Genomic DNA, 16300 nt, shown 5'->3' with positions numbered 1-16300 from the left:
AAGTCCTCCTCATTTTGCAACGGTTTTTTCGAAACTTGCCGCAACCTGGAATATCCTGCAAGGACATCATCATTATTTACAAAAAGAAATGACATGAACCTATTGCTTAACAGAAATAAAATAGTTTCGGAACTCACCGCCTTTGCCTTCTTCCACCACTCATCATCCATATCAATCACACCTCTTGCTCTGTCCCATCCCGCACCCGTTTGCTTCCTCATTAATTTCTTCCAAGTCGTTAAATTGATCTTCAACTTATCCCACTTGTTCTTCATTTGCCGCTTGGTCAAACGAATTGCTGTGAGGTTGAAAAATTCATTGCTGACCTCATCATAGCCTACTGAGTTCAAATGAGTGTTTGGTCTATTCCTTTTCTTAACTTGTTTGGCAAACAACGAACATATGATCGTCGTGTTTGCATTAGTCCATTCAATTGAATCACCCTGAATAACATATGATAGTCCATTCAAGTACAAGCATTCAAAGTAATCTGACCTCGTTGATAAAACCACAATTGTTATTCAGTCACAATCCATATAACATGCAATCCATATAACAAAATATTGGCTCTGAATATTGGCTTATGAATCTTTAACAGATTGACAGAGCCATATCTCTTTAACAAATTAATAGTACAATCTATAATGAAGTGCATACTACTGCTTATTATGCATAAGTTGACAATCATGTGTTAATAGGATCTAAGTTATATTGTAATTCCAGCAGCACAGAACATGTATGCATAAGTTGATAGTCAAGTGTCGATAGATTTCACAAAGCTGAACTCCTATCAACTATGAAAAGACACTCATCACAGTACAACCGAGCAAGCCTCAATAATGGGGTTGTTAATTCTGATTCCAAATCACTATCTGAAGATGTAGCATAAATACCAGTCCAAGCTCGACAGATAGTCACCACAAAAAACCTGATGTATTTGTAAATTATTGGCTTTGCCATTACTGGCCATGTATCATAGGCTATCAATTGCATCAACTTGGTCCAAGAACTCAACAAAGCCTCAGCATTTTTTTTCCTGAAAATACACCAATCAATCATAATTTTTTTCAGTCTGCTGCACTGGCTTCTCATATTGCCAGTTTGTCTAAGGACCGATCAGCTAATCTCTTTGGGTGATGCATCTAGTACAATCGATCTGTTGCAGCCAAACTACTGGATAAAATGGTTACGAAGTAATCGTATTGAATAAACCCAAAATTAGTTCTGATTCGAAATCAAAAAGTAGGTTGATTGCAATTTGCAAAAAGTATGTTTTCATGCCTACAATAATAGAAGTCCTTCCGTGGACCATACACAGAGAAAAGCGAAAGATGAAACCATTACCGTGTCAGGAGCGTTTCTCTTTGATGCCTTCTCGCTGCCAAGCCCGGCGCCACAGCCACGGCCACGGCCGCCACCCATGCCAACACGGCCACGACCTCGTCCACCACCACCCAGACCTTGGTCACCATCATCCTGGCCCCTGAAATCACCCCTAGACGGATCTTGGTCCATGCTTGATGCAGCGCCTAGCCCACGAGCTCACGCCTGCGCGAGGTCACCCAGAACGGCAGGGACGCCTCTCACCGCGCCGCCCAGACTGGCGGGTGCCTCCCTTGCGCCGGTCGTGCTGCCCAAAATGCCGGGGCTGCCCTTTGGCGTGCTGCCTAGACCGGCGGGGACCACCCTCGGCGCATCGCCCAAACCGGCGGGGGCCGCCCTCGCCGCGCCGCCCAGAATGGAGGGACCACCCCGCGCGCTGCCCAGACCGGCGGGAGCCTCCATCTCCATGCCGCCCAAACTGGCAGGGGCCTCCCTTGTCGTGCCGCCCAGACAGACGGGCGCTTCCCTCACCGCGCCGCCCAAATCGGCACCTCCATCATCGTCCATCTCGCCGGAAGAGCGCCAGCGGTGGATCGGCGGATCGGCGGTAGCCTCGGTGCAAGATCGGGCGACAGGAAAAAAATGAGTACCGGATAGGTCTCGTTGTTTTTTTTCTTTTGACTGGAATCGAAGGGGTACTGTGTAACCGATGGCATGGTGGGTAAATAACTACGAACTCCATGACGAGGTCTGTAAACAAGGTTTTTGGAGCACCCGTTGAGGTACTCCACCAAAAACGTGGATCTAGCCCCTGCTCCACGTTTTTCCTGGAGCCGGGATTGCTGGAGTCGAACATGTTTGGATGCGGTTTTTTTGGAGTTGGTGGAGTGGAGTGATTTTTGCTGAAGTGAAGTGCTCCCAAACACCCCCTAAGTTTGAGGCACTGCAACAGAGGTGTCGTGCTGTGGGCAAGAATGAGCCGGAGGAGCTCGCCTTCTCCTTTGATGATGAGTCGTCGTTGCTCCCGAGAGGCATAGCTGATGGTGCCCACTTTCCCTCCGAGGTCTCCACCCAGAAGCGTGGGATAGGGATTGTGATTGATGATGACGCCTCCAAGTGTGCACACGTGGAGGGTCCATTGGTGGGTGCCGCCTCTAGCACTGCTGCTCCCCTGGAAGGTTCCACCCCTACTGGAGCCCTCGAAGTCCTGCGCATATTGTCGCCCAAGTCCATCTCTAGTTCCTCTTTCCCAACTGGAGTTTAGGGATTCGAGTTGAGTATCGTCGTGATGAATCTTTGCTCCTTGTATGATAGGGGTCCTGCTCGGCCTGAAACGAACTAGACTTTCATTTCTGAGAACCCGACTCCCTGTACCATTATGATTGTCCCTAGATCAGTAGCTATCATGTATAGAACTCATTACAGCAAAATATCAATTCGAAGCAACAAAATCAGAGTACAACATTTGATATTTACATCCGAATCAGCTCGGAATACGAGTACTATACATGCCCCTTGGGCTATACATCAAGCAAACTTCATACAAAGCGGTAGCTAGTGTTGGAGGTATGCCCTAGAGGCTATCATAGAGATGATGATATTCCTTTGTATCCATATTTTATATTGTGTTCCTTGAATATCCATTAAAGGCTACTTAAATTGATTTGCAATTATGTGAATTGTGTGTGAAACTCTTTACTTGTATGGTTATTCTAAAAGTTGTCCCTAGTCGGAGTTCATGTGAGGACACACATGAATATTAGACTAGCACATGTATTAGTTGATGACTATGTTTCACAAGTCATGGACATGGAGATGTCAAACTAATAATGTGGGCACGTGTAGAGACATGTGCTAGGACTGACCCAACACGACTTACGTAGTTCTCTCTTCACACAACGTGTACGCTTTGTCCTTAGACCTGAGACTGTCGCATGTACTCAAGATGTGGATCGACTTACTTAGGAGCTATCAAACGCTACACTGTAACTGGGTAGTCATAAAGGTAGCTTTCGGGTTTGTCAAGAAGCATGCTGTGAGGCATGGTCAGTCAAGATGGAATTTGCCCCTCTCTATTCAAGAGAGATATCTCTGGCCCCCTCGAGTGATCGGATCCAGAAATGCATGACCATGCTATGTGAGGTTAAGAGTTAACATAGAAAGGGATTCCGAATCATAGCATCGAGAAAGATGGTCGGCTTGGAGCTAGATCGAATATTGTGAGGCAAAGGAAATAGCATGTATGTGATGTTGTGATGGTTCTTCTGATATGATCTTCATGTGCGTATAGGAGTTAGTATGTCTTGCTAGAGACCGCTACTAACTATTGGCCGAGTAGGAGTACTCGGGCCATGTCTATACGTATATGAACCTATAGGGTCACACACTTAAAGGGCTGGAAACCCAATTTGGATGTGATCTGAATTGGACTAGGTTTAGAAGTATTGATGGGCCTCGGACCCAGATGCCCGTTAGGAACCCCTATATATTGAGGGGTGGGGAGGGCGCCCTAGGGTTCAATCCCTTTCGTACCAGCAGCAACCGCGCCTCCCACGCCGTCGCCTTGTTGCAACTCACGGACCTAGCAGTCCGGCTTGCGATGCTTCCTCCTCGCACATGTGGATACCTTGGAGGTGTTGCATCTGCAACACTTGGACGAGCCACCGCATGAGAGCTCCGACGAGGAACCTGACGAGCCGACGACAATCCTGACAAGCCACGGCACGAGGAGGGAGTCGCTGCATGTGGACGAGCTGCTAAGGAGCTGCTTGATGTTGACGTGTTTGACTACACTACGTTGACGTGTGATCGACTTCGCTGCCCAACGCGTATTTACAACTTTCACACCTGTGCATCGAGTGGTAATCCCGTGATCTATAACAGAAGTTATTCCTGGTTTATGCAGTAGAATGTTTTTGTTTTGCACTAGTGTAGCCTACCTCGTATCCCAACAGCTAGGCCTTCAAATCTCCATCTTTGATTTTCACCACAGGCATCCTTGAGTGAAGCAACGCGACCCTTCCTTCATGAATCCTTCGTGATCAAACTTTCACTCCAAGTTCCTACCTGCACACTCACGTCACCATCCATATGCAAGCTTTAAGTGGCCTAATACTAGTATTCTTAAGTAGTCAAGGAACAAACTTGGGTTTCCTATGCAGAAGCAAGCATAAAGAATAAACTTCCATATTCATCATCCCAATCTCTCCACACATCGGTACACCTACATCGATAGAGTCCCTATCACCAACATCCTATCTCCAAACTAGGGTCGAGGCAAAGACTCCCTCTCTTCGCCTCTCAACAACTACAGCTGGATCCTAAAGAAAAAGGGAGCAACTTCTTCTCTCCCCGACTGCAATTGCAGCTCACAACACTCATATGTAGCTAAAAGGGGAAGACAGAGATATCCCAAAACAATGGAGAGTCATCATGACACAGGGTAGTCCATGATCAAGGATGTGGCTATACGTATAGTTTTAACTCTACAGAGTGTGTACACCTAGAACCATCTTGGAGTGAGACAGCCAGGGATCAGCCGACTGAACATCACCCTACCAAGTGAAGAACCTAGGAGTTACGATACCATCCTGCATCCGGGCTCGGATGCGATCCCTTGCAGTGGAACACCCCGGATTTGTGAAGCACTTCCACCAGGGCCAATCAAGGGCAAAAGCAAATCAGGGGGCTAAAGATCAACACCACTCCCCCTACACTGATACTCTACCGCACTTGCTAGTCTCGACCTAGGCCTAAACCCATAATTCAATGAGTGGCATGCACGTTTAACATATTCCCGTGAAGCATGGCAACCCACTCGGTTTCAGACCTGGGCGAGCTCCTAACTTCCAAAAGCGTCTCCACAACGCGGTCCACAACGGCACCCATAACGGGTATCACCCCCAACTCCTATGGTCCTCAACAATGTTGTTAAGACTTGCCTTGCTTGTCGGACAAAGAATTCAAATCCTTAAGCGAGTGTCTAGCTCCGGGTTAAAACTTCATATTCCCCGTCAAGTATCCCAAAAACACCTTCTCCTGCCAGTTTTAACCCCACACACGCTAAGAATCCTAATCACAATATCCCATACACATGCAAGCATCACACATAGCATATATAAGTAGTATAGTAGTAGGTCAAGGAAGGATATAAGGCATAAAATAGGCTATGCATGGTTCGTCATCATCATGTGAAGAATAAAGCGCTAGCATACTAAATAGCAATGCCTAATGGGTATTTAAATAAAATGGGTGTGAACCTGGAGTTTCTTTCCTCCTCATAGTGGTCCTTGAACGGCTCTAGCTTCGATTTCAGCTCTGAGTCTCTAACGAGTCCTAATTATGCGATTATCATAATTACTAGGGGTCTAGTTGAAAATAAAATCCAAAAGAGATCCATAGAAGACCCAAACAAGAACAAGGACTAGTCTATCGTGTTCTTCATGATTTTAGAAAAATTATGAATCTAGTTTCATAATTTTTGGAGTTAAGATGAATTAGTTATGGATTTTTGAAGTTTAAATCAATTTTTGGATTTTTGAATAATTCATGAAAATGAGAAAAATCACACTTGTAACACGAGGTAGCACCAGAGCGTGCCACATGTCTTGCTGATGTCATTAGTGGGCCTGGATGACGTCAGCATTGACTTAGTCAACGAGTCAACGTCAAAGTCACAATCAACGATGGATCGGTCAACGGGTCCACGAGTCAGTGGGCCCCACATGCTGACGTGGCACCCTGGTAGTTATAGGGTAGCTATAGGTTGTCATTAGGTTGGTTGTTTGCTATCTGTAGCGCCTAGGTGGCATACACGCGTTAGCCATGCGGCTGCGGAGTTAGCAGCCACGTGTGGTCTTTAAGCGGCTTTAGGGGGCTATAGGCTGGTGCTAAGGCTGAGGTGGTGCTTGCGTGTCACCCACGTGGCTACCACATATGCTGCCACGCAGGGGCTATAACAGGCTATAGGTTGATTGTAGGACGGCGGTTAGGCTCGCGTGGGGATCCACGTGGCGTGGATGTGGCTGCCACTTTGGCTTGGCTGGCGTGCAGATCTGTGTGGCCACGCCTTCGTGGGCCCCCCATGTGGCACGGCCCATGATGTGGCTCAGACGCCCGGTCCACCATGAACCACAGACTGTGGTTCACGTGGACTGCATCCATGGCTGGGGGTGCCGGCGGTGGGGTGCGTTTTTGTGATGACCCTGGTGAAATCAACCGAGTTAATCCTAATCCGAGTCCCTAATCCCTCTGTCTCAGCTCCCCTGAGCTTAAGCGCTCAACCTCTGGTTCTTAGTCCCGACCCCTGAGAACCCAACCAACCCCGTCGGTTCCTTCTGAGTCCCCAAAGGCAGTGCTCCTTTCAATCTTGGAGCTGTGGAACAACCAAGACTGACTGGCGGGCCCCCAAATCTTTTCCCCGGATCTCTGGAGGCAGACGCACTCGAGCAGCATGCGCCGCTTCAGCGCTTCTCCGCCGCGTGGCTTGATCCCTCCGACACCGCCGCTTCGCCCAGTCACCGGTCGTGATAGAATGGTTTTCCGCGCCCTCCGCCCCAATCGCAGCGAAAGCCCCTCTACAAACCCTTTCTGCATCGCCTCGTCTCGCTCGCGCCCTCGCCAGCCGCGCCTTGGTGCCCCGTTGCCGCCGTGGCAGAGCTTTGCCACCTTCCACGTCAGACCGCCTCGCGGCTGGCGCCCATCATCTCGCCGGATCCCCAGCTGCAAGGCCCGATGCCTTCCGGCTTTTCCGCCGCCTCTCCACAGTCGCGCCGCCCACGAACTCGCTACGTGATGATTCCTCCCTCGCCAACCCCGACTCCGGCAGCGACAGCTCCTTTCTCTCGCCCCACCAGTGCCGTGCGCCGGCAATGCTGCTGTTTCGTGCTCGACTGCGACACCGTTCACCCTGTCTTTTCGCCTGTTGCAACCTCGCTTGCAGCACCTTTCTCCCTGCCACACCAATCAAATCCGCCGCTCGATGATGCCCGTCCCGCCAAATCTCAACCCCAGCAAAACCGCGCCTGCGCTGCCTTGTCTCCACTGCCCAATGGCCGAAGACGCTATCTGCGAAGTTCTATTCCGCCGCCCATCGCCGCTCAATCACCGCCATGGCAGCGCACTCCATCCTTTTCTTCCGGTCTTCGTGCTGCCCGAAATCTCTCTCTTCCGCGCCGCTATAAAAGGGAAGGCTAGAGTTCCACCGGAGTTCCTTCGCCATCGCTGTTTCACCATCCCTACTCTGAGCGCACTTGAGCAATCCCACTGAAACTCTCTAGAGTTCCCCTCTTCGCTCAAGTCCGCTTCTGCCCAATCCACCCAGCTGCCTGCTCCTCCGCGCTATGCCAGAGCTTCCTTGTTGCTCACAAGAAGCTCCGCCACCGCCGAAGCACCGCCGAACATCGCCGCTGCCCAAGGCTTAGTGCTTAAGTCCTTCCGCCCAGGTCTGTTCCCTCCCGACCCCAAGCTTCGCTTATAAACCGAAGGTAAGCTACCAACCCCTTTTCGTGTCGCCCGACTCCTTTTTCCGTCTCGCCCGACCCTGTCTATTTAGCCGACCCTTTTCCACCTCGCCCGAGGGCTCGGCTGTATCCTTTTCCTTGACCCGAGGGTATCTGTGTAAAAGATCGGGATTTCTCTACGTTAAGTCTGAGGACCCCGAACACAGTTATCCCTTAAAGTTTAAGGGTCAGATCACAAGTCTTCTCCCATCCGACCCCTTTTATCCTATTCTCCACCAACTAAAGTGAACTTCCCCACCTCTTCTGTAACCTTGCTACAAGTGTCCGAGCTTAAACTGCAAGTGTTGTTGAAATAACCGTCTAAACACTAACTCCTGCATTGCATTCGTGTAGAGTTACACCTCGCTGATGGCATCTACGAGCTGCACCCGGTGCTAGAAGACGGAGCTGTAGCTGAGCTGCGAATTCCAGAAGCCGAAGCCACCCCAGCTGAAGACCAGTTCTCCTCCCCTCCGCTTGAAGGCAAGCCCCGGAGCATGCACCCAACTTTCTAAACTTGCACATGCCTTCCTTCTCATGAATGTGCATTTGCATATAGGAGTTGTTTGCAACCATAGATGCATGACATAGTTCCTTTGATCTGAACACTAGTCTATTGGGTCGAGTAGTGGCAATGCTTAATAGGACTCGGTAAAAGTCGAGTGATTTCCTGTCACTCGCGAGTTATAGGAGTTGGTTGTCCTCTTCTATTTACAACTATAAGGACGATGGACGGGGTAGGGTTATGGTTAACTCTTTTGGTGGTCGGCTGATCGCCCCATCTGTTTACTGAATCTGTTAAGGACCGACAGTGGTGGTGTTCGTGATTAAGTGTTTGAAAGTACTAATCGCATACCCAGTATGGGATGGGGAAGCCTAGTACCTGATTGAACCTAGACGTGAGCGGTTCGATCCACTGTCCCTGGAACGAAGTTCCCCTGCGGCCGCACGTGGTGGCAAGTGTGGTCACAGAACGGCAAATGCCGGGTCTGTGGAACCTTGCACCAAGGGAAGTGGGCCCGACACGGGTTAGGGAATTGATGGGGAAGGCCGACACAGGAAGCGACCCTCGGTGGTGCGCGGATGTCGTGAGGTTAGGTTCACCATGCATGGTTAAAGAACTCGAATCGATTCGTCTACCTCTCACAGTTTGAGACTGCTTGATCATAATGTCACACTGAGTAATGAAAGAGTCTGATGATGACATGGTCTTGATGTTGAGCTTATATACATAAATTTAGATCTATGTTTGCTTAGAGTAAGTTGCAAATGTAGACTGGTTAATGAACTTAGAATTTGAGCTAAAACTTGAAAATAAGGACTCAACATAGCCGCTTTTGGCAAACAAAACCCCTCAGCCAGAGAGCCTTGCATGTCTAGACGCCGGTCGGTTAAGTCTTGTTGAGCTTAGAAGCTCAGCCTTGTTGTGGCTTCTCTTTTCAGGTGAAGTCGCAGCTTCTGAGCTCGCTGCTGGCACTTGGCCGCCCCAGCTCCCTCCGGGTTGGATGGTGGAGTGGGATCCTTCCTCGAACGGCAGGGAATGGGATCATTGATGTCCTGGTTGGCCTCGCCAGGGACGTCCGACCCCGACGAGTAGCTTCCGCTTGTTGTTATCTTCTGTTTTGTTTTCTTCCAAACTTGTTAAACTCTGATTTACAACCAAGTGTGTAACAACTTGTTAATATAAGGGTGGACCTGTTGTATTCTCTGGAACCACTCACCTTCGTGTGGGTCATGCTAAGTTGGTCCTGTTAAAGTGGTTAAATCACATGAAATCCGACGGCACGTCTTGATTAAGGCATGAGTGTCGCGTGTCAAGCGGCTTAACCGTGCTTTAGTTAAGTTAATCCGAGGTGTTTCCGCCACAGTTTTTCCCCTACCCTCTATCGCGGCCATTGCCGGGGCTCACCAGAGATAGCTCTCCTAGTGGCCCTATGGCGAGTTGCGGTCGGAATATGGCCGCCTGGCCCTAACTTTTGCCGGCGAAGTGGATGGGTGTCTTGTCGGGCAACGGTAGGCGGCGGAGCACTAGGTTCTTAGTGTAACAACTCTACCTAAATTAAGTGCTTTTAAGTATAAACCAGTGGTTAATCCCTAATTAAAGAGGTGAAATGACCATTATAACCCTAAGAAGCTCTTTTTTTTGAGTTTGAAGTAAAACTTGGAATTTTGTATGCAAACTTAATTTTCTGCACCAATAAGAATTGTAAAACTTTTAAATTCAAACAACTTTGTTAAAGGCACTTTGACTAATTCGGAGTGGAAGGAAGTCAAAAATAGCAATCAAAACCGTAGTACTAAAGAACCCTAAAAGCCTCTTAAGTCATGGAATTCGAGTTTTCCTCCAACTTGGCAAGCCTTTATCTCATGTTTTTCCTATCTAAACTCAAGTCAGGCCCTTAATGAAAGTTGTAGTACCTCGAGTGTGTTCCAACTTTGTTACACTGACCCAGGTCCAAATTGGGCCAGAACCTGTTCAAAACCTTGGTGAAAGTGAGGTAAAACAGTCAACTCACCCCTGATGCCTTAAAATCCTAAGTCTGGAAAACTGAGCAAAGTACACCTCTTGGCGAGGGTGTTCCTCCAATTTTCTGAACTAAGCTTAAGAAATACCCTAAATAAAAGTTGAAGTCCTCAGTTTGTAGAGCAACTACTTCAATAACACCTTGGTCTAATTCGACTTGGAAGCTGCCCAAAAATCGACTCAAACATAGCTAAGTTCCTGAAATCATACCTCTCCGGCCAAATTTGGCTAAGTCTGGAATTCCAGATTTTTAGCAAACTTTGGCATGAGATATCTTTAAATCCTTTCACAATCTAAACCAACACCTTAAACAAAGTTTGAAGTGCATCCAGAGTTGAGCAAGTTTGTTTAAAAGAGTTTTGGAAGTTGTGTTGAAAAATTTGGAGAAAGATCTCCCCAAAGCTGGTCGGGCTTGCTGCCCGAAGGGGGCCTCGACGCCCGCGCGCCAGAGCACGTTCGCTCGCGTGCCACGCGCCGCGTGGCCGCCGGTCACCGGCAGCTCGCCGGCACCCTATCACCGGCACGACAGCGACAGGGCGAGGGCCACGGCACCCAACCCGCGCCTGCGACAGGACGGGGTGAACACCGGGCTAGCCAACCGCCGGCCGCGCGCGTGTCCTCTTCCCCCTGTCGCGGCTCTGCTCCGCCAACCGTGCTTCGCCCGTCCGCCGGAGAAGCCGCCACGCCAACACCGTCCCGCGCCTCCGCCTGCTCGCCCAACCCCCACGGTAGCTCTCCACCTCGCCCGCCCGACAGACCGGAAGCCCCAGACGCACGTCGCCCAGGGGCAATCGCTGCCGGAGACCACCTGGAGCTCCGCCTCCTCTGCCAAATGGCGCCGCTGGCCAATGGCCGCCTTGCCCACGCACCCGCTGCTTCTGGCTTTATCCCTCCCCCACCGGAGCCCCACCTCGACCCTCCGCTCCACCGCGGCCCTATAAAAGGGTCCCCCTCACCGGCAACGCCACCCCTTTGCCACCGCCCGCACACGCGCCACCGCTTCCTCCTCTGCGCCGCCGCTAAGCTCCTGTGGAGCTCACCCCTCCGCGCAAACCCACACTCCGGTGACTTCGCCGCCCGCTTTGCCACCCCTCCGCGCACGTCTCCGAGCGGTCCGTCGCCTCCCCGACGCCGCTGGTGCACCAGAACGCCGCCTGCACCACCGCCAGCCATGCTCCGCCAACGCCACCGCGTTCCGCTCCCCGCCGGCCATCTCCGTCGCCCCAACCCCTCCAAACCGAGCTTAGGTGAGCCCCCGCGCCCTTCCGGCCACTTGTTGTCCCATCATTGCTGGCGAACCGCCGGGAATTTTCCCGCCGCCGTCGCGTGCGCCCCAGGAGACTGCATTGTATCGTCCCCATTCTTTCCAGGGGCCTGGGCGCAAAACTTAGGGACCCCTGCGTAGTTTGACCTTAAACCTAGGGGCTAGCTTGCAAGTCTGCCACGGCTTTTCTTTTAATAATAGGCAGAAAAAGGATTAAACTTTGGAAATGCCCAGTAAATCGTAGAAAAATCACAAAAATACCAAACCACTTTCGTTAGAATCCTTGATCTGTCTAGTTCCTAAGAAAAATAAGTTTGCTCATGTTACTGTGGTAAATAATATCCTATGCTTTGAATCATGGTTTAGGCCTTTTAAATCCTAATAAATAGAAGAAAAGTGGGCAAAATATGCAACCAACTCTGTGATGCTTGTTTTTGTGTGTAGAAGGTTAGAAAAATGGTTAGGGCTCTGGTCTAACACTTTAAGTCATTGTTTTGACTTTAAATTGGTAATCTAAGTATCAATCTTCCTTTTTGCATAAGTATTGTTCCAGAGCTCAGAAAAAGGTGAAACTAGTTGGGTTAATTTTGTTTTGCTGTGAAGTTTGCAGGAAAAATGTAAATTGTTGTGCAAATCAGAAAGAAAAGCACCTTCCTTATTAAGCATGTGAATTTACAAAGGAAATAGAATAAATAGTTAATCTTCTCCAAAAATTGTGAAAAATTCACCAAAGCCCCTGTAACCTACCCTTAATACACTGGTTAAGTTTCACCCCCTGTTGCACAATAACTTTAAAGATAGAAAAAGTTAAGTTCATTTTACCTTAAATAATGAAATGCATATAACTTCTTTTTAAGTCATCTGTTGGCCTCCAAACTTTTATAGTGACCTAGAGATGGCTTTAAAGAGGTTCTGTAATTTTATCAATGCCTTTAAGTACTGTTTGAATAGGACGTCATTTTGGTTGAATAATTAACCTAACGGAATAAAAGGGAATCACGAACTCTAATACGATAAATGAGTGGAATTTGAAAGAGGTACATAAAAACATTCAGAAATAAGTAATTAAGCTAATTGCACCCAAACCACCTAATCACGACCCTTCACTCTCTCCATGCAACTCTAAAATGCGAGAAACTATATATGTACACAATCGCCATTCAACGCAAACTCAAGTTCAAAGCGACCACTTCCGTTGAAGTAAAAGAAAGTAAACCTCGCCTTGCTATGGTTGTTGTGACTCTTGTTTTCAGCCTTGCCTTGTGTCATTGAATAAACGCGCGAGTCCAACTAAACGTTTGCATGTGCATGTCGTATAGAAGCAAATCTCGCCGACGGAACTTACGAGCTCCACCCGGCACTGGAAGAATACCCCGCTATGGAGCTTCACCCCTTGGAAGGTGAGCCCGAACCAGAGCAAGACCCCGAGGACCCACTTACTTTTCCTGAAGGCAAGCCCCAAAGCCTAAATTCCTATCTTGATTACTTGCAATATTATTGATTACTTGATTGCGCATTTATGTTTCTAGAAGTTGTAATGAAACCTTAGGTGCATAAACTTAGTACCTTGTTTGAATACTAGTTGCTAAGGTCGAGTAGTTGCAATGCTTAATAGGTTCCGGTAAAAGTCGAGTGATTTCCTGTCACTCGCGAGTTATAGGAGTTGAATATTTTAGTAATGTTGCAATTACAAGGACGACAGACGGGGTCGGGCTTATGTTCGATACTTGGTGGTTTTTCCCCGTCTGTCTAGATGAAATTGATCTAAGGTCGAAATGTGTCGGCGTTCGTGATCATGTGTTTGAAAGTACTAATCTCATACCTAGTATGGGATGGGGAAGCCTAGTACCTGATTGAACTGGGATGTGGCATACCCTCCGGCTATCCTTGGAACGTTGTTCCCATGGTGCATCATGTGGGTGCAAGTGCGGTCATAGTACAGCAGAGGCTGGGATTATGGAGCATTGCATGCCAAAGGCAGTTGGCCCTGACACGTGCCTAATGGATCAATGGGGATGGCTGACAAATGAAGCGACCCTTCGTGGTGCGCGGATGTCGTGACATTAGGTTCGCCATGCATGGTTAATAAATTCGAATCGATTCGTCTGCCTCTCACAGTTTGGGACTACTTGATCGCTATTCTACTCTAAGTAACGATGAAACATGATTACAAGATTAAGTTGATGCTTGTCATAAATTGCTTGGAAACTATGCTTGCTTGGAATAGTTGCTAATCTAGATTGGATAAATAACGTAGAACATGAGCTAAAATATTGAAAGTAAGGACCGGCTATAGACGCTTTTGGCAAAGCAAACCCAAAGCCAGAAAGCCTTTCATGTCTAAGTTTTGGTGAAAATAGCTATCACCCGACAGGTCAGTCTTGCTGAGTATTAGTTGCTCTCCCTTGTTGTGGCTTAATCTTTTCAGGTGATGTCAATAGTTTGGTTGCTGGTACCGCTTGGCCTACCCAGCTCCCTCCAGGCTAGACAATCGAGTGGGATCCCTCCTCGGACGGCGAGGGACAGGATTTTTGATGTCATGATCGGCTCCATCATGATGTCATGTATCGACGTTTAGCTTCTGCTTGTTTTATTTGACTTTTCGAACCTTGCATCTTATTTTGAATTTTAGAACTCTAAGGTAATAATTCGTGAGACTAAGTTATGTGATGAAATGTTGTAACCTCTGTGCTACTCACCTTCGCGTGAGCGATGCTTCTCAATCCTGTTCATGTGGTTAATCGGATGAAATCCGACGGTCGACCAGGTTGACTTGCTTAAAGTGCATAATCGCATGTTAGGCGACTTCAATGCATTTTACTCAGGTTAATTTGGGTGGTTCCGCCACACTTAGGCGGCGGCGCTCGAGCAGCTCTGGCGAGGTCGCAAAGCGAGGTCGTAAAGGCCAAAAGAGCGCTCTTTGGCTTGCGGGTGCCACACCGCAGCCACGCAAACGCTCATGCCTCTCCGTCGGGCTCTCACGGTGGTGGACGGTCATGGCGCCACCGGCGAGTGGCGACGGAACACCGAGGGGTAGCTAGACACGGCGGGCGTAGGTGGTTAGGCTAAGGCTGGTGAGGCAAAGCTCGCCAGGGTGCAAAGGTTGAACCTTGGGGTTTTCCTAGGGGCTACGGCGGTCGCCACGGCGGCACGCCCAAAGGTGAGTTCGCAGCGAGCGCGCGGCGTGTGCGTGGTGGTGGCGAGGCGTGGCTTGGCAAAGGCACCTATACAAGAAGCGGCTTGATGGTCGGATAGAGGCGCGCGCGGCGGCGGAGCTAGGCGGGCGCGCAGTGTCGAGCATACATCCCAGGCCCACGAGTAGGCCTTGTGCAACCCACTAAGGGGCATACTCGAACAGAATCAAGACTAGGGGGCTACGCGGCAAGAAGCGTATCCCACTCGGACTAGTTAGGTGTGCATATGGAAACTACTCGGTCTACACCGAGTAGAACTTTGTAATCGTACCCGACTAGGATTTAAACTTGTAACCCTGCTCTCCCGATTATATAAGGGAGGGCAGGGACCCCCTCAAAAACAACTCCATCAACACACCCAAGTTCAATACAATCAACTCACATGACGTAGGGTATTACATGATCTAGCAGCCCGAACCTGTCTAAATCATGTCCCTTGCATCACCATCGACTCCTTGATTCTCGACGACCCTTACCGCACAAAAGACCACCTGGGGTACCCCCTAGGCGGGTTGCCGGTCTAAAACACCGACAGCTGGCGTGCCAGGTAGGGGCTCTCATCGAGTTTCTCTACGCGAGTTTGAATGGTAATTTGATACAGATTGTATGCATCATGGTAGGTCAAATTAGTATTCTCTCATACACGATGATAAGAAAATTGTTTTGCTTCCTATGTCTCCTGAATCTATTGTGCGTGAGGATGTTGTTAAAGCTACAAAAACTAAAACTAAGAGCGATAAAAATGCTAAATCTGTTAGTAGTAGGAAAGATGAGATAAGATTGAAAGGGCATTGCTTGCTTGCTACTAAATATGATATTAATGAATTGGTTGCTTCCACTTCTATTCCCTATGCTTTGGTATGCAAGGATGTTTTGATTTCAATTCACGATATGCAACATTCTTTGCCCCCTATTGTTGCTAATATTTTGCAGGAGTATTCGGATGATTTTCCAAGTGAGATACCAGCGGGGCTGCTACCAATACGAGGGATTGAGCACAAAGTTGATCTTATTCCTAGTGCATCTTTGCCAAACCGTGCGCCATACAGGACAAATCCGGAAGAAACTAAGGAAACTCAGCAACAAGCGCAAGAACTACTCAACAAAGGTTATGTGCGTGAGTCTCTTAGTCCTAGTGGTTTCCGGTTATTTTAGTACCTAAGAAAGATGAAACATGGCGTATGTATGTTGATTGTAGAACTATTAATAATATCACCATTCGATATAGACACCCTATTCCATGTTTGGATGATATGCTTGATGAACTAAGTGGTGTTGTTGTGTTTTCCAAAGTTGATTTGCGTAGTGGGTACCACCAGATTTGTATGATATTTGGATATGAATGGAAACCTGCATTCAAAACTAAATTTGGTTCATATGAGTGGTTAGTCATACCTTTTGGGTTAACTAATGCACCTAGCACTTTCATGAGATTAATGAATGAGTTTTTGCATGCTTTCATTGGAAAATTCATTGTAGTCTATTTTGATGACAT

At 48.4% G+C, this 16300-nt stretch overlaps 1 protein-coding gene across 1 annotated transcript; it reads right to left on the bottom strand.

The window, feature by feature from the left end:
- Positions 1 to 1542: 1542 nt before the first annotated feature.
- On the bottom strand, positions 1543 to 1890 carry LOC101776645. The gene has a single exon (XM_004971798.1). It carries the CDS (start codon positions 1888 to 1890, stop codon positions 1543 to 1545), a length of 348 nt encoding a protein of 115 aa, XP_004971855.1.
- Between the last annotated feature and the right edge of the window lie 14410 nt (positions 1891 to 16300).

This window comes from Setaria italica, chromosome V, assembly GCF_000263155.2.
Source record: "Setaria italica strain Yugu1 chromosome V, Setaria_italica_v2.0, whole genome shotgun sequence".
NCBI classification, from domain to species: domain Eukaryota; kingdom Viridiplantae; phylum Streptophyta; class Magnoliopsida; order Poales; family Poaceae; genus Setaria; species Setaria italica.
This window is presented reverse-complemented; position numbering and strand designations above follow the sequence as displayed.